We start from the raw sequence: 17236 nt of genomic DNA on the forward strand, positions 1-17236 counted from the left end.
GGGTCAGGGGTGGGGTTAGTGCTGGGCCCTTTTGCTTGGTTAGCAACTTGGGAGCTTTTCTTGGTGCCCAAGACACCCAGGAACCTATTCCAGAGGCAAAGGGAATGAGGATGGGGACCGGTTTATTCTCCCAGCACGGACCCTAATATGGCTGTTGAATGGAAGAATATACAATAGTAGAATGGTCTTCAGTGCCTGAGAGCTGACAGGTACCTGACAGTTGGCTCGATACACAGGGCAGGTGACTGAACAGAGGCATGCCTAGGTCAGCCCTTTTTGGGGTGTCTGTCATCCCTCTTGTAGCCATTGGCATCAGGGTCACCTGGGAACTTGCTAGAAAGGCACGGGTTTGGCCTGGTCAAGATCATACTCAGCAATCTGGGCCTCCCCCGTGGCGCAGCGGTAGAGCGCTGGGTTGCAAAGCTGCCCACAGCCTCTGCAGCCCTTGTTCGATCCCCAGCTGCTCCCCGGTCACTGGAGGAGGGTCCCACATGGTGCACAGACCTCTCCTGCCACCCGCTGCTCCCCTCAGCAGTGTACTTCGGTCCTTCTGCCTGCTCTGCTCCCTGCTCTGGCTCTGGTGAATTCTCTCACCCTCCCGTGCTTCTGACTGTACCCAGTGCTTGTGTAAATAAATAAATAAATCTTTAAAAAAAAAAAAGATCATACTCAGCAATCTGTGCTCTACATGGGGACCTAAGTCAGACTGGGGAGCCGGAAGTGAAAGGGCTGTGGTGTGCTAAGTCCAGACATCCCTTCCCTGCCGCCTCAGGGAGGGCTGAAGAGGCTGAAGGGGCTCCTGAATCTGCAGAGCCTGCCAGCTGCTCCCCTCAGTTTTCCCCACACCCCTGAGCTCTCTCCTCACTTTCTTCCCTCCACCTCAGTTTCTTCTGGAACCCTCGGGCCTCTGCTCCCCAAGGAAGGTTTCCTGACTGACCTGACTCCAGGCAACCCTCCCCCCACAGCCACCCGAATCCCTCACTCACCCGATTCCCTCTTCATGCAAAGCCCCAACTTCTGAGGATTCTTGAGCCCCCAACCCCCAGACCCGGCCTCACCGCGCCCCCTTCCGGCCCTTCCCCCAGGCCCAGCCCCCAGGGCTCCGCACCCTCCCGGACGCAGCCTCAGGCCTCCTCCGCAGGCCCCACGAGCTGCAGCGGCTGCGCGTTCTTGCCCTTGTCGTGCCAGCACACGTCGAAGAAGGGGTACACCGGCCCGGGCAGGCGCTCGTGGAAGGCGAAGAGCAGCTCGAGCGCGTCGCTGTCGCTGGCGTCGTAGAAGGCGAGGACGCCGTCGCCGAAGCTCAGGTAGATGCCGATGCGCGTGGGCCGCCGCTCCCCCGTGCGCAGCGCCCGCGGCTCCTTGGCCTCCACGTGCGCCTCCAGGATCTTGCCCTCGCGCAGCCCCAGCAGCCAGAGGCCCTGCGAGGGCACCGCGTGCAGCCGGCCGCGGCGGTTGGCCTGGGCCGCCATCACGCCGAGGCCCCAGCGCGGCTTGTCGCCCACCTCCACCTCCCAGTAGTGCTCGCCCGCGGAGAGCAGCTGGCGCGCCACCACCGCCACGGCCTTGTCGAACTGGCGCGGGTCCTCCCCGGCCGGCGGCGCCTTCTGCTCCGAGCACTCCGCGCGGCGGCCCGAGGGCGCCAGCACCAGGCTCGGGTGGGCCGTGCTGGGGTCCAAGGTCAGCTCGCTCAGCGCTGCGGGGGGAGAGCGGTCAGCCCCGCGCGTCCACCGGGCGCCAGCTTGCTCCCCGCCAGTTCAGGAGCCGGCCTGCCCGCCACCTCCCAGCCCCCCGGGCCGGGCCCCTCTCAGCTCACTGGCCTGGGCTGGACACGGTCCCATGGGCTCTGGTTTCCAGGTTGCTCAAAGGTAAGCTGAAGGCATAGGACCTTCCCGGTTGTGAGGAAGATGAAGTGGATTCAAGGCGGGTAACTCACCTTCTGAGGCCCAGAAAGGGCCTGGCCACAGAGCAGGAAGCCTCGTCCAAGCCTCACCCAGCTCTGTGACTCCCTGTCTGGCCTAATCTCTGGGCCTTGGTCCTCAGCAGCTAAAGAGAGCCCACCTCCCTGCAGTGAGTGCTGCACCGTGTGTGTGTGTGTGTGTGTGTGTGTGTGTGTGTGTGTGTGTCCCAGAGCTTTGTAATCTGCACCCCACTGCTCTCTAGCTCCTGGGTAGGGAGGGAAAGCCCTTGGGCCTCCCCAGCCACAAGCCACCAACAGCCATGTCTGACCCAGGCCAGTCCCCCAGGGTTCCAGTTCTGCAGACCCTCAGCAACCCCTTCCCCATGAACAGAAACTATCATCTCCACTGACTAGAGGGGCAGGAACCAGCCGGGGGTCACACAGGGAGTCAGTGGCTCTCCCAGGCCCAGCCCCCCGCAGCCAGCAGCAGCCCCTTCAGTAAGCAGGGTCCACGCCATGTCAGCCACCCACCTACAAATTCATGTCCTCAAAGGTCCTCCTCCCAGAGAAGGTTTCAAGGATGACCTCCTGGATGACCTCCCCAGTTGGGATAGAGGGGCCCTCTGTGTGTGGCTGGAGTCTCCCAGGAGCCCCACAGTTAAGAACACAACCCAGAGGCGGCCCCTCCCCGTACCTGGCATCAGCGCCCGGAACATCTTCCTCCACACCTGGAATTTGAAGTCATCTGAGATGATAGGCAGCTGGATGTCCAGACGTGCTGGGGGCGGCGACTCTGCCAGGATCTTCTGCAGCCTGGGGTGGGGGGGCAAGTGGAGGAGGGGGCGGGTCTGTGAAGGGACTTCCTGGAGGAGGCATGGGGTAGGGCAAGGCAAGAGGCAGGACACGGAGGAGGCCAGGGGCTGCAGTGGATTCCAGGTCCCCCCCACATCGCAGCCTGATTTAAAGCTTTTCCGCTGGAGTTTCGGTTTGGAAAAATAATAAGTTGTAGAGATGATGGCGGTGACGTTTACACAACATGAGTGTATTAAATGCCACCAAACTTAAGATGTCTGCTGAAAATGATTAAGTTAGTGCGTTTTATGTTCTATTTTACCACAATTTAAGAAAAAAAAAAAAGCCTTCTGGGCCTCCCTGGTGGCACAGGGGTTAAGACAGCACCATGAAGCTGTCCGCAGCCTCTGCAGCACAAGTTTGATCCCCAGCCAGGGAGCTACCCACATGGCGCAGCAGACCTCTCCTGTCTCACCCGCTGCTCCCCTCAGCAGTGTACTTCGGTCAGTCTGCCTGTTCTGTTCCCCACTCTGTCTCTGGTGGATCCTCTCATCCCCCACACCTCTGGCCTGCACCCCAGCTCTTGTCTGCACAAATAAATACATCTTTTTGAGAAAGCCGCCTGTTAGGATACGGTCCAGGCTCCTCAGCCCTTCAGTTCGCCCCACCTGCCATGCCAGCTTCACCTCCGCTCCCATTCACCAGCCTGCCCTTGCTGTTCCCTCGTCCGCAGCGCCCTTTCCCCAGCTCCTTACCAGCCAACCCTTCACTCCCCATGCCCAGCTCTCTCTTCTCTGACTGCCCCCTACCCTCCAGGCAGCACGGAGCCACCGTGATGCCCATGTTCCTGCCCGCATGTCTCCAGCAGCCATCCGGGAGGGCCTCACAAAAGACCAGGTCAGCTTCGTGTCTGCCTTCCACACAAAGTGCTGGGACATGGCAGTGGCTGCAGGGGAAGCAGGGGGGACCCGTGGCCCCAGACACAATGAGGGCAGATAGGGGGAGGGGTGGGCCAGGCTGATCTCACCTGCTGGTCACCAGGCAGTATTTCTGGACAGGGAGAAAAAGAGAAGGGAGTGAGACAGGCAGGCGGACACTGGGCACTGCTGGGGATCGTGTGGGCCCCCAGGAATACTGAGATCCCCCCACACCTTCCATCCTGGGCACAGGAAGAATCAGAAAAGTCAAAGGAAACCCAGAACACAACGCACCCCAGCACTTCGCTGCATGTGAATGAGAAAAGGGCGCCCTTCTCCCAGAGGCTCTGAACCTGCTGCACCCTAACAAAGCACCCTAACAAAGGTGCAGACCCACAGCGTCTGTGGCAGGAGTGGCGCCCACTTAGATACAGGGCCCGTGGGCAGCGCCCGGCCTCAACAACCAGGGAGTAGCCCTGGGGCCCAGCCCTCCTCCCGGTGAGCCTGGCTTCTCGTGGCCCCTCGAGGCCCGTCTCCCCCTGGGAGGGTGTCTCTAGACTGGAGCCCTGGCGAGGGGCGAGGCCAAGGTCACCCAGTGCTCACCATGAGGAACTCCGTCTGTGGCTTGTCTGCCACCTCCTCCAGCACCTTCTCCATCTGCCGCAGCTGCTCCAGGTAAGAGTTCACGCCCCCCAGCTCCCGCCGCAAGGCCACCCCGGCCTCCTCCCGCACACGCTCGGCCTCCCGGTCCAGTGAGCCCTCCAGGGCAGCCAGGAACACCCGCATCTTGCCCAGCTGCTCCGCCACAGCCCCCCGGAACTGTTGCACCGTCTCCTATGGGGACAGAAAGAAAGACAGAAGCATTTGGCAGGGAACCCCCAGCTTGGACCCCTCTCTCGAGGCTTTGCCACACTGAGCCCCTCACCTCCACCTCCACCAGCTGATGCTCCAGCACAGCCACGCTCTTCTCCTTGCGCGCGCACGCCTCCTGCAGCTGCTCCTTCTGCTGTGGGAGCTGTGTCTGGAGGGCGGAGCATAACGAAGTGATCTGCTGCTGCCCCCCTAACCCACATCTCCACCCTAAACCTACCCTCTCTGCCTTGGCCTCCAGCCAGCACCTCCTCCAGCCTGACTGGCATCTTACCACCCCCTAAGCCCATGTGCAGGACTCCAGACCCCTGCCAGGCTGGTCCTACTCTTTGAACATTCTTTCAGTAACCCCACCCCAGCCTGGCCTTCCCTGCTCCCAAGCCTTCAGCTGTCAGCCCCTCAGCACAGGTCTCTGTGAGGAGGACCAACGTGAATGCAGTTTGGTTTTCTCCACCAGATGGGTCCAGGGCTGAGTACACGGCAGGTTTCAGGGGGAGTGTGTGCGTGTGTGAGGTGTGTGAAGGAGCAACGCAACTTCCTCCTACTCCTGGGCTTCACCCTATACTTCAAAGCAGCACTTAAGCAAAATACCCAATGAGCACTGTGGCCTCTGAGGGCAGTTCCTACCCTAGACCCGGCAGTTTGTGACTCCTGAGGTGCAGGTACTGGGAAGCCCCCAACAGCTCCTGCCCAAGACCCTCTGCTGGGAGTGCATGACCCTCCAGTGATCTGGCCCCCTCCTGCCCATATAACTTCCTGATTTGTCATGGGAAGAGCCACCCCTGCCTCACCCATGGTATAACAAATTGATCCCCCCACACCCTCTTTCAGGATACTGGGAAGCCCTCTTGACACTATTTGCCGATGTGGCCCTCGCTTGCCCAGCGAGGAGGCACGTGATTGGACTATTGTCTCCCCTGGCCAGCGTCCAGGTTGGTCTCCTCCCTGGGATATCGTCTAGGGCGACTGCCCCGCCTGCTGCAGAAAAGGACAGGTCTGGTGTCTGTCAGTGTGAGGCCTCAAGGTACAGCGGGATCAGGGCTGAGCCATGGGGAAGAAGCGAGACGCCATCCTGGAGGCTCTGGAGAACCTGACTGCGGATGAGCTCAAGAAGTTCAAGCTGAAGCTGGGGGCAGCTAACGTGCGGGAGGGTTATCGGACCATCCCCCGGGGCTCGCTCGGGATACTGGATGCAGTGGACCTCACGGACAAGCTGGTCTCTTTCTACCGCGAGGACTACGCCGCTGAGCTCACCGCGGGTTTGCTGGCTGATATGGGCCTGCAGGAGGAGGCGGCTCGGCTTCAGGGACTCGCGTGAGTTGCCAGGGTCCGGTGACCCATTTAACCACTGAGTCTGGGACATGGCTCTGGACCAGCGCCACCCCCCTTCCTCCCCAGGGACCCAGGCATCTGATCCCCCCTTCCAACCCCCTCCTCCCTCACACACCCTTCTGGGGCCCTCCCTAAGGCTTGGGGCTGGGCTGGATAGACCCTGGAAGTGTATCCCACCCCTGGGCTGCTGGGTGCCTGGCTCATTTTAGACTCTGTTCTCTCTTCACAGGTAAATGCTCTGGTTTAGGAATTCTGGGGGTTATCAGCAGAGGTGAGTCTGGATTGGGAGGCTTCTGGGAGGAGACAGGTCCTACACTGGGCTAGAAGACCACCAGTCAGCACTGGACTGGGCTGAACTGGACAAGACAGGAGTGAGACACTGAGGCTGGGTCCCTGGAAAAGTCTGGGTGGTGGGAATACCAGCCTGAGGACAAGTGTCTACCCCCCATCTAGGAGCCTGAGGGCCAAGGAGAGGAGCAGTCAACGCTTGTCTATAGGCAGAAACCCCACAGAAGTCCTCCCAGAGCACAAGTCACAAGAAGCCACAAGAAAGCCAGCTTTCCCATCGCAGAGAGAGGACCCCAGGCTTCCAGACCCTTCTGCCTCCAGTCCCTGCACCTGTCACTGTTCTTCCACCTCCCAATAAATGTCTCACTTGAGCCAAGGTCCCTGATAAGGCAGTTTGGGGGCTGGGGTTGTGTGGATGCACACCCTCCCCTAGGGTGATTTGCCAAATATAAGACATGTGGGAGCTAGTCTGTGCGGGCGTCTCCATTTGCTAGTGTCGGGGTGTCTTTGTGGGGCTCTGGAAGCGGTCAGGACTTCCAGTTCTGACCAGAAAAAAAGCGTTGACTGGACTCGGTGCCAACCTGGCCGCGCATTGCCCTTTCAGCCTTCCCTGGGGCTAGGCCCATTTGGGGATGGTCAGACCTGCCCCAGTTCTGCACCTCCTGGGAGCGAGGACCTCTGCGAAGCCGCTGTGAGGCCCGGGCCAGCCCCGCTCCGGGACGCGCTAGGGCCAGCGCCTCTGGCCTCTCAGAGGCAGACCTGCCAGCCTGAGCGCCCCACCCAGGCCGCCACAGCTGCAGGGCTGCGGGCACCCACACAGCCCTGGGCGGCGCCAGGCTCCGCCCCATTCTCAGGCTCCGCCCCGTGGCCCCGCCCATCTCCCCGCGCTCCCCCAGGGCCCGCCCCCGGCTCACCAGCCCTCATTGCCACGTGGCCTTGACCCGCCCGCGTCCCCGGCAACTCTGAGCCCTGAAGCTCAGAGTCCAGGTCCAGGCAGCGACCTCCTGCCCCGCCAGGCCCGCCCCCCTCCCCGCCCCGACAATCCGGTGGGGCCGGGTCCCCGCGGGCGGCCGCCCGGTTCCGCACCTTGAGGCGGGCGTGGGCCTCGGAGGCCTGCAGCAGGCGGTGCCCGCGGTGCGAGCCGAGCGAGGCGCACACGCCGCACACGAGCACGCGGTCCTGCTCACAGTAGATGCTCAGTGGGTCGAGGTGCTCCTCGCAGTGGCCCTGCGGCACCTGCGCCAGCCCCTCCACCAGGCGTGCCAGCTGCAGGTTGGTGCTGAGCGCCTGCGGCCGCGTGGGCGCCTGGCAGCTCGGGCAGGGCACCGTGCCGTCCGCCGCCGGCTCCCCGGCCACGCGGCCCAGGCAGGCGCGGCAGAAGCTGTGGCCACACTCTGCGGTCACGGGCGCGTCGAACAGCTTCAGGCACAGCGGGCAGGACAGCTCCTGGTGCAGGAGGCGGGGCGCGGCCGACATGGCGGGCCTGGGGACGGGAGGGGTGCGTCAGGGAGGCTGGAGGGTGCGGGGGAGCCCCAGCGCCTGCTCCAGGCTGGTCTTTGGGCCCGCAGAGAGAACCCCGACCTATAAAGATCGCACATGCGGTACAGGAAGGGGCTCTGGTGCTGGCCAAGGCAGAAGGGGGACAGGGCTCAGTACCAATACCAACCTCCAGAGCAGTTCTCAACCCCAGCCCCCAAGTTGCCCCTATGGGGAACCTTGTCTCAATTCCAGTTCCTGAAAAACCTAGCCCTGGTTCCAAACAGTCTTACCCACTGTCTTAGCCCCAGACCTTGGCCTCGGCCCTAAATTCTCCAGCCCCTACCTGCTACCCTCCCCCTCACCGCTCTAGACTCCCAGTACTCCCTCACCCTGCGTCTCCAGGCCCATGACTCACAGATCTGGCTGGAGATCTTCGGCCAAAAGAGAGTCCCAGGAAGCCCAGCCCAGGTCAAGCCCAAGGAGAAGGGGGCCGACGAGCAAAGGCAGGAGAGGGGCAAACAGCAAGCTGAGCGCAAGGACAGGGACCGCAGTGGCAGCCGGCCGTGGACACCGCGGGTGACTGCACGCCGTGAACAGTCGCAGACCCTCCCAGACTGAGCCCCAGCCCAGGACTATATTTAGCTGCTGTGCCCAACCCCTCCCATCACTTCTGGAAACCAGTTCTAAAAGTGAGGACTAAGTGGTCAGCCAGCAAGTATCACATGTCAGGGCCACCTGTTATGGGCCATCCACTGTCCTCCCTTCCCTGCCCAGCCCAGAGCCAAAACTCATAGCCAGCAAAGAGGCAGGGCCTCTTGAGCCTCAGAAAAGACAAGAACATGACTGAGGGTGTCTCCCCTTCCTCCCCTCCCCCACTTCCACAGCCTGCAACTTCCCCCTTTTCCACCTGTGGCCCCTCTCCAGCTTGTCACCCACTTATTCCCCAAGCGTATGGCTCACCCAAGGTCACGCCGGCAGTATTATCTCCACCCAAGGACAGGACCTTACCCCACCCTGAAAGGCGTTCTTCCCCCAGGGCGGGGGGGGGGGGGACGCTGTGGCTTCCATGGTGCCCAACACGAGCCCAGGGGCAAAGCAGGCCTCCCCAATGCCTGGGAAATGGACACCACAGGGACAGTGGAACAAAGGACAGACTGACCACGGAACATGCAGCCCAGAATGCTCTCCTGCCCTGAGCCTCAGGCCTTCCCCAGGCTTCTCCTTCAAATCTGCTTAAATTTTCATACAGAACAGGGCCTCCCCGGCGGTACGCTGGGTTGCAAAGCTGCCCGCAGCCTCCGCGGTGCCCGTTCGATCCCCGGCTGCTCCCCGGCCACCAGAGGAGGGTCCCACATGGCGCGCAGACCTCTCCTGCCGCCCGCTGCTCCCCTCAGCAGTGTACTTCGGTCCTTCTGCCTGCCCTGCTCCCTGCTCTGGCTCTGGTGAATTCTCTCACCCTCCCACACTTCTGACTGTACCCAGTGCATGTATAAATAAATAAATAATCTTTAAAAAAAAAAAATTTTCATACAGAACAAAGAGCAAGTCCTCCCTGGGGCCTGCACAGCCCCACCTGATCTGACCCCATCCATCTCCCCCACCCGTCTCCACCCCTGCCCCCTGGCCCACTCCAGCTGCCCTTGCCCTCTGCTCTGGCTGGAACACTCTGTCAAGCCTAGGACGGCACTGCCCCCGGCCCCATCAGCTCTTTGCTCAGTGCCACCTTTTTAGGGAAGCCTTCCTGACTCCCTGATTTTAAAATCTCATCTCTCCCTTCCCTGCTTTATTTTTCTCCATAGCAGTTAGCACCACCTCACATGCAATACCGTTTTCTTTCTTGTTAGGTTTTTTTGTGTCTGAGTCCCCCTGCAGAATATAAATTTTGTTCACTGATTTTTTTAAAAATTTATTTATGGGGCCTCCCCTGGTGGCTCAGGCGGTTGAGCGCCGCGCTGTGAAGCTGTCCGCAGCCTCTGCAGCACCGGTTCAATTGCCCACCAGCCAGGGAGAACCCCACATGGCGCAGCAGACCTCTCCTGCCTCGCCCGCTGCTCCCCTCAGCAGTGTATTTCAGGAGATCCGCCTGTTCTGCTCCCCACTCTGTCTCTGGTGAATCCTCTCACCCTCCTGCACATCTGGCCTGTACCCCGGTTCTTGTGTAAAATGAATAAATAAATCTTTTTTAAAAATTTATGCATGCATGCATGCAAGAACAGGGATGCAAGCCAGAGGTACAGGGGGGTCTTGTGATGAGACCAGGTTAATTGTCCCAGGAGGTAGCCAGACACCCCGAGATGAACAATGAGGAAGATATTTTTCTGTTTATAAAGGGGAAGGAGGCTATGTTTATAGCAGCACTGTTTACAATAGCTAAGCTTTGGAAACAACCCAAATGCCCAAAAACAGATGACTGGATCAAGAAGATGGGGTACATATACACCATGGAATATTACTCAGCATTCAAAAAAGATAAACACATGCAATTTGCAGCAACATGGATGGCGCTGGAAGGGATCATGCTCAGGGAAATAAGCCAGAAAGAAAAAGAAAAATACCGGATGGTCTCACTCATAGCAGGAATCTAGAAAACTTAAATAAGGGACCAGGAAAATGAATAACTATAAGAAAGTGAAAATCAAAATCAACAAAAAACTATGAACCAGAGACACTTTTTGGGGGGTGGGGGGCGGGAGGGGAGGGATTGGGGTCAGAATGGGGGGGTTGCAATTGTATGGGGAATATAAAAATAAAATTTATTATTTAAAAAAAATAAATAAAAGTAAAAATAAATAAATAAATAAAATAAAGGGGAAGGAGGCAACTGTCCCCCATACCTCTTCAAAGGTATTCTCCTTACTCCAACTCTTGGGCTAGTAAATAAATCTAAGCCAGAGGGTTCCTTGCACATCCAGCTTTTGTGACAAGCCTTTGGAATTGTCTCCAAGTTCTGAGCTCATTCCTTCTTGAACACTTGAGGTTCTTGCACGTTCGTGCTTAGGAAGCTGCTCCAGGCCTCCTGGCCCCTTGTAGGCATGCACTGGGGACATTGTTCAGCCTGGAATCATTTGGGCCTCTCAGGAAGAGATGGTGAAGTTGTATCATTCTTTAGGAGCACAGCACAGAACTATACGAGCGACTGCAGGTTTAATCATGGCACGAGAAGAGTCTCGGGAAGCTAGCATTTTTCACCAGGACCCTGAGAAGTCCAGAAAAGTCTGAGCTCCCCACTCTCTTCTTCTTTAAGCCTCTGGTTTCCTCGATGCTTTTTTTTTTTTTTTTTTTGATGCCTTGGCCTTGGCCTTGGGTTAGCAAAAAGGGTGGGGGGAGAATGATAGCATATCTGGAATTGGTTTCGAAACTGCAAGTCACTTCACTTCAGCTTGAAAAGCCAACTCCCTGAATGTAGATTTCACCTGGTGCTTCCATTACTGCCAAGCTGGGGCTGAAGGTCTGGGCAGTGGGATTGGGTACCCAAGACAGGAGGTGAGGATCATTTCAACCCCTCTCTGTAGATGCACCTCTGACCCAGGGAAGAGACACTTTCTATAGCACGTTGGTGGACAAGAAGCGGGCCGGGGGTGCTCCCTGGTGGCCTAGGGCTGAAGTCTCAGTGCTACCACTGCCACAGCCTGAGTTCAATCCCTGGCCAGGGAGCTAACCCACATATGGCGCCTCAGACCTCTCCTGTCTCGCCTCCTGCTCTCCTCAGCAGTGGATTTCAGCAGGTCTGCCTATTCCGCTCCCCACTCTGTCTCTGGTAAACCCTCTCATCCCCTGCACCTCTGGCATACATCTGAGTTCTTCTACACAAAAATAAAATCTTTAATAAAGAAAAAAAGGGACCAAGCCATGTCCAGGGGAAGAGGAAGTGGGGACAGTGTTGCTGACCTCACAGCTCTGCTCACAGAGCTCATAGGGGACAGACTTCAGCACAATCTAGGGGAGAGCTTCCCAGCAGCCAGAGTGACAAGTGCTGAGGGATGTGACAGCACCTTGCACTGGATAAATGCAAAGAGAAGCCAGGGCCACTGCAGACTCAGTCCTGAATAGGGGTGTCCCTGGGCGTACCCAGGGAGACCCCACTTCTCTAGGCTTCAGCAGCTCCAGTTACAAGGATAAGTAGGATGATAACAACATCCCAGTAGGTTGTCATGAGGATTAAATGTGCTAAATGAACACAAGGGACATGTGCTGACACCCAAGGGCTTAGGAAGCGGCGACTCCACTAGTTAGGCTCAAACTTTTCATTATTGTGTGACCTTGGGCCTTTTCTCATTTGTAAAACTGGGACCATGTCAGAATTATTATCAAGACTATTGAACTGTTAGTAAGATTCAACAAGTTAATTCATGTAAAGCTCTCAGAACATAAAAAATGTTCAGTAAATATTGGCAATTGCAACTATTACAGTTATTACTATTTGTTTCAGTGAATCTTCCTACAGCCCATAAGGTCAGTAACATCATCCCCACTTCACAGATTGCGAAGCTGAGGCTCAGAAACTTTACGATGACAAAAGCATTTACTATGCACCAGGCCTTTTCCAAGCACTTCACAATTCTTTTTTTTTTTTTTTTTTTAAGAATTATTCCTTTAGGGCCTCCCTAGTGGCACAAGGGGTTAAGTCTCAGCACTATGAAGCTATCCACAGCCACTGCAGCATGAGTTCGATCCCCAGCCAGGAAGTTACTACCCACATGGTGCAGCAGACCTATTCTGTCTGGCCTGCTGCTCCCCTCAGCAGTGTATTTCAGTCGATCCGTGTGTTCTGCTCCCCAGTCTGTCTCTGGCAAATCTTCTCACCTCCCGCACCTCTGGCCTGTACCCCAGTTCTTGTATGCATAAATAAAATAAATCTTTTTTTAAAAGAATTATTCCTTTATTCCTTTATTGTAAGATTTTTATTTTGTATAGAATAACTGAGGTGTAGACTTTACAATTCTTAAAGCACTGGTAACCTCATCACTTATAACTTCAAGACAACCCCAACACTGTTCCGATCTCAAAGGGAGCTCCGGAGGCATAAAGAGATCAAGTGAACCAAAGTCCTGGCATTCTCTGGTCCTTCTTGCACCAGGGGAGAGGCTCCAGCAATAAAAGGGCTGCCTTTCAGGGTGAGGGGCCACACCCAGAAAGCCTCTTATCACCACCAACTGTTCTGGCTCTGATCCAGGGGATCTGGCTCTGATCCAGGGTGGGTCTGAGATGAGATGTGGAGATTCTTTCTAACCAGATATCAAAGCTCAGATTTCTGATCTCTTCACTCAGAAAAAGGGGTTTAGGGAGAAGGAATCACTATGGCTTCCCAATGAGCAACTCAAGGTTCCTATTCCCCACCTCCCCAGTGGAAACCACCTCACCTGCCTAAGGGACCTTGGGCAACCTACTGCCCTTCCCAGAGTACTGATTCCTTATGGGCCAGTGAGGTGAGCACAGTTAGTAGGACAAACCCCCAAGAGGGAGCTGTGACCTCCCTAAGTCACACAGCTAAAAGGTAGAGGGTATGAAAATTGAATGTATGCAGGGCAGACATTCCTCATTGCTTTTCCCAATATTTCAAAATATGAATGTGCTTTTTATGTTCTAGAGCACTCTGCAATGAGGAAGTTAATGCTATAGTCACTATTATCACAATATCCGCAATAATATTATCACTATTGTAACTATTAACTAGTACATTACTGTTAACATTAACATCTGCAATATTATCATCACTATTATCGCAACAACAGATGTTTGTGGAGTCTGAAGGAGACATATATTGATATTTCCTTATTATAATCTCTCTAAGCAAGTTGTCCAGTTTTGAGGGCAGGGAGTGAGAGTTTTAGGACATTGGTTGGCACTTGGACCTAGGACCCAGAGGGCCATTGGTTCCATCTGCATTTCATTCTTCACAACCAGTGTAGGCTTCCAGAGTCATTTCTGAAAACCTGCAAGGTGGGTGGCATGTTGCAGGCTTTGCATAGTGCCTGGAATCTAATAAATCCAAAAAATGAAACATATTACAATGCAATGTTATCCCAATTAAAAAATCTTTTTAATAAATTATAAGGGCCTCCCCGGTGGCGCAGCGGTTGAGCGCTGGGTTGCGAAGCTGCCCGCGGCCTCTGCGGCGCCAGTTCGATCCCCGGTTGCTCCCCGGCCACTGGAGGAGGATCCCACATGGTGCGCAGACCTCTCCTGCCACCCGCTGCTCCCCTCAGCAGTGTACTTCAGCCCTTCTGCCTGCTCTGCTCCCCGCTCTGGCTCTGGTGAATTCTCTCACCCTCCCGCACTTCTGACTGTACCCAGTGCATGTATAAACAAAACAAACAAATATAATAAATAAATAAATAAATAAATAAAACATGCCTCTATAAAAAAAAAACTAAAAAAATAAATAAATAAATAAATAAATAAATAAATTATAAGCCCGGGCCTCCCTGGTGGCGCAAGGGGTTAAGACGCAACCTATGAAGCTGTCCACAACCTCTGCAGCACAAGTCGATCCCCAGCCAGCATGCACGAGAAGGGGCCCTGCGCCTCCACCTGAAGCTTGTGGATGCCACATGCTGCAGGCAACCCAGCCTCTTCGTTCCTTCATTCAGCAAATCTCCTCTGAGCTCCGGTGAGCCCAGCACTCTCAATGCTGGGCATTCAGAAACTAGCCAGGTGGAGTAACTGCCCTCATGGAGGCAGGGCAGAAGGTGGATGCCCGGTAAGGGGACGCATGTATTGCATGTCAGGATCACATCACCAGGAGGAATGATGACTGTTACAAGCCAGCTGCGGGGGAACATGAAGGATTCCCAAGCCCCACCAGGAAGGCGAGCCAAGTCCTCCTGTCTGGAAGCTGCCTCTCGGAAGCGCTGTGTGTAGGGCACAGTTGCTCCCTTGGGCCACATTCACTCACTGTTGAGTCCATGGATACTTTTTTGAGAGTCTACATCCCTCACACTCCGCTCCAGATGCTGTGGGTATAACCAGGCTCTTGACAGGCGGGGTTTACATTCCCGCAGGAAGGCTGATACCAAACAGAGTTCGCTGAAATGTAGTCACAATTGCTACATGAGCTACAAATTAGTAGAAGGTATGAACAGATCTGAGAGGGATTTTCCAGGCCTGCCAGAGAAAGTGACATTTTAACGTGAGAACAAAAGCCTCAAGAGTTTGTCAAGCAAAGAGTGAGGGAAGAGAAGTTTCAGGTTGAAGGCAACGTTTCGGAGAAGCGATGGGGCCGGGGGTGTCTGAGGAACTCAGGAGGGAGAGCAGGGTGTGGAGAAGGCAAGGCTGGTGAGGGCCACAGGCCAGGCCAGCAGGGCCATGGTGAGGGCAAGTGAAGGATTCTGGACACAACTCACCACGCCACCTCCCTCCAGCCGTCTGGATCAAGGCCCTGGGCAGAGTGGATCTCCACCCACCACCTGCCTTCCAGTCAGGAATTTTCTCAACTGTTACAAGAGTCTCTTGTCAACACTTCCCAAGAAATTCCACTCGGTGAACCAATTCCGGCTCCCGGGAAGCATGGGACCCGGGTTATGCTGGACCGCTTACTAAGCGGATGAGGAAATATCATCCCCACTTGACTGATGAGGAAACCGATATGAAAGAGGAAAAGCGCACACATCTCTATCCCGTTTGCACCTCATTTCTTCCCTATAGGTGGAATTTGGGGAGCTACACGGTTCTGGCTGTTAGGATGCTAAGATTCCGTGCCATGCGAGAAAGGATGCTAGAGAGCAGGGGAAGGTGGAGATGTCCGGTTCTAGAATTCCAGGAGTCTGAGCCCTGGCGCTTCAGCAGACCAGCCTTCGGTGTGCGACGGTGCGAGCCGGAGAGGCAGGCGCCGCCCCGAGCCCTCCCGCCCTGACTCCTGGGTCCCACCTCGCAGATCCGCCTCCGGCCGGCGCCAGCGGAGGACGCAGTGTTGGCACCCCCCAAAGGCATGGGCACCGCACTACACCGAGGGCAGGGTCTGGGGTGGAGTCGGGAGAAGGCGGGGAGCCCCAGGTTCCGCTCTGAGCCAACTTCCTGCCCTCCTGCTCCAGCAGACACCGAGCAGGCGGCGCAGGGTGAAAGCCCGGGAAAATGGGGCGCGCGCGCGACGCCATCCTGGAGGCGCTGGAGAACCTGACGGCCGACGAGTTGAAGAAATTCAAGATGAAGCTGCTTTCAGTGACGCCGCGCGAGGGCTTTGGGCGCATCCCGCGGGGGCAGCTGCTGCCCTTGGACGCCATGGACCTCACCGACAAGCTCGTCAACTACTACCGGGAGGACTACGGCGCCCAGCTCACGGGCTCCGTGCTGCGCGAGATGGGCATGCAGGACCTGGCCGAGCAGCTGGACGCGAGCGGCTCGGGTGAGCGCGCCCCTCCGCGGGCCCCCTCCGCTGTCCCCTCCTCTACCCCCCATCCCGGAGTGTGCCCCTCGGACACTTTCACTTTCTGTTCCTTCTACCCTCTGAAAAAGGTCCCCCTGCCGGGAAGGGAGGCTTCCCTCTGTCCTGAAGGCTAGGTCATAGCCTTCACCTGGGCTTAGGATCAGGACCTCTCCCCAGCCACCCCCCCCACCCCCCGCCCATACTGATTTCTTTACAGGCCCTGGAGCGGTGCCATCGGCGGTGGCGGTGCCATCTGCAGCCACAGCCCTTCCCCAGATGGCAGCCAAGCAAGGTGAGGCTGATTGACACCTTATCTCCTGCCTGGGATCCTCCCCAGATACGGGATGGAGGCCCTTCCCCCGATGGCAGCCAAGCTAGGTGAAGCTTTCACACGCAGCCTCCTGTCTCCCCAGATCCACCCAACACACCTCTGCAAAGGGGAAGGCCAGGCTGAGCAACCCTGCCCACTTCACAGCTGGTGTGGAGTGAGTGGCTGAGCCTGGTGGAGAAAAAGTAATACTCACCCAACTCCGTCCAGAGTCCTGGTGGCTGCCCCCCTTAAGCCCTACTCCTTAGGGCTACACTCAGAGCAATTTCTAGAGAAATCAAGTTTCCACAGGGACAGGCCCTAGCACTGGCCCTGGGTGCCAGCTCACCTGCTCTCCTCCCTCCTGCCCCAGGACACTTTGTGGACCATCACCGGGCAGCCCTCATTGCCCGCGTCACAAACGTGGAAGGGATCCTGGATGCCCTGTATGGGAAGGTCCTGACAGAGGAGCAGTACCAGGCAATCCGAGCAGAGGCCACCAACCCCACCAAGATGAGGATGCTCTTCAGCTTCGTTCCAGCCTGGGACCTGAGCTGCAAGAACCTGCTCCTTCAGGCCCTACGGGACACCCAGCCCTACCTGGTGACCGACCTGGAGAAGTAAGGCACTTCCCAGCAGCGGCCCCATGGACACCCCCTGGGTGATCTGGGATTTTTATATACAATATGAAAACCGCATCCTGTCCTTGTGTTCTTTTCCTGCGTCCAGCCGTGTTCGCACATGCAGGGCTAAGTTATACATCCAAATGCCAGAGAGGCTGGGCTGAAGCTCTACTCGCTGCCTAAGGCAGCAGGTTCCCCAAACGCTTCATCCTTCCTGCCTCAGACACCGAGGAATATCCCCTCCCCGCCCGGCTACGTGGCCACTCCCCTAGCACTACTCCAGAGGGCCTGCCCTTGAGATGACAGTTAACCTTGTGGCCAAGGTGTAAAAGTTAAAGAAGATATATCAAAGGGTCTGGAACTGGG

At 56.7% G+C, this 17236-nt stretch overlaps 2 protein-coding genes, 1 long non-coding RNA gene and 1 other non-coding gene across 4 annotated transcripts; 3 read left to right on the forward strand and 1 right to left on the reverse strand.

Annotated features, from left to right (window-relative positions):
• Positions 1-1093: 1093 nt before the first annotated feature.
• On the reverse strand, positions 1094-8023 carry TRIM72 (tripartite motif containing 72). Its single transcript, XM_037507172.1, has 7 exons — positions 7994-8023; positions 7186-7582; positions 4535-4630; positions 4213-4443; positions 3720-3742; positions 2595-2713; positions 1094-1696 (listed from the first exon to the last, which is right to left on the reverse strand). The coding sequence occupies exons 2-7, from the start codon at positions 7573-7575 to the stop codon at positions 1125-1127; spliced, it is 1431 nt and encodes a 476-aa protein (XP_037363069.1). The 5' UTR covers positions 7576-7582; positions 7994-8023; the 3' UTR covers positions 1094-1124.
• Positions 1744-5521, forward strand: LOC119241703 (uncharacterized). Its single transcript, XR_008551234.1, has 4 exons — positions 1744-1868; positions 3509-3589; positions 3862-4284; positions 5311-5521. It is a non-coding gene; the product is annotated as an uncharacterized LOC119241703 (transcript).
• LOC129145530 (uncharacterized) lies at positions 5756-6559 on the forward strand. Its single transcript, XR_008551235.1, has 3 exons — positions 5756-5793; positions 6041-6082; positions 6265-6559. It is a non-coding gene; the product is annotated as an uncharacterized LOC129145530 (long non-coding RNA).
• A 7544-nt stretch (positions 8024-15567) lies between the features above and the next one.
• LOC119240170 (apoptosis-associated speck-like protein containing a CARD) lies at positions 15568-16969 on the forward strand. The gene is made up of 3 exons (XM_037504536.2): positions 15568-15919; positions 16158-16232; positions 16621-16969. The coding sequence occupies exons 1-3, from the start codon at positions 15649-15651 to the stop codon at positions 16869-16871; spliced, it is 597 nt and encodes a 198-aa protein (XP_037360433.1). The 5' UTR covers positions 15568-15648; the 3' UTR covers positions 16872-16969.
• The last annotated feature ends 267 nt before the right edge of the window (positions 16970-17236 follow it).

The sequence above is a fragment of the Talpa occidentalis genome, unplaced genomic scaffold, assembly GCF_014898055.3.
Source record: "Talpa occidentalis isolate TD23 unplaced genomic scaffold, MPIMG_talOcc4v2.1 talOcc4.12, whole genome shotgun sequence".
NCBI classification, from domain to species: Eukaryota; Metazoa; Chordata; class Mammalia; order Eulipotyphla; family Talpidae; genus Talpa; species Talpa occidentalis.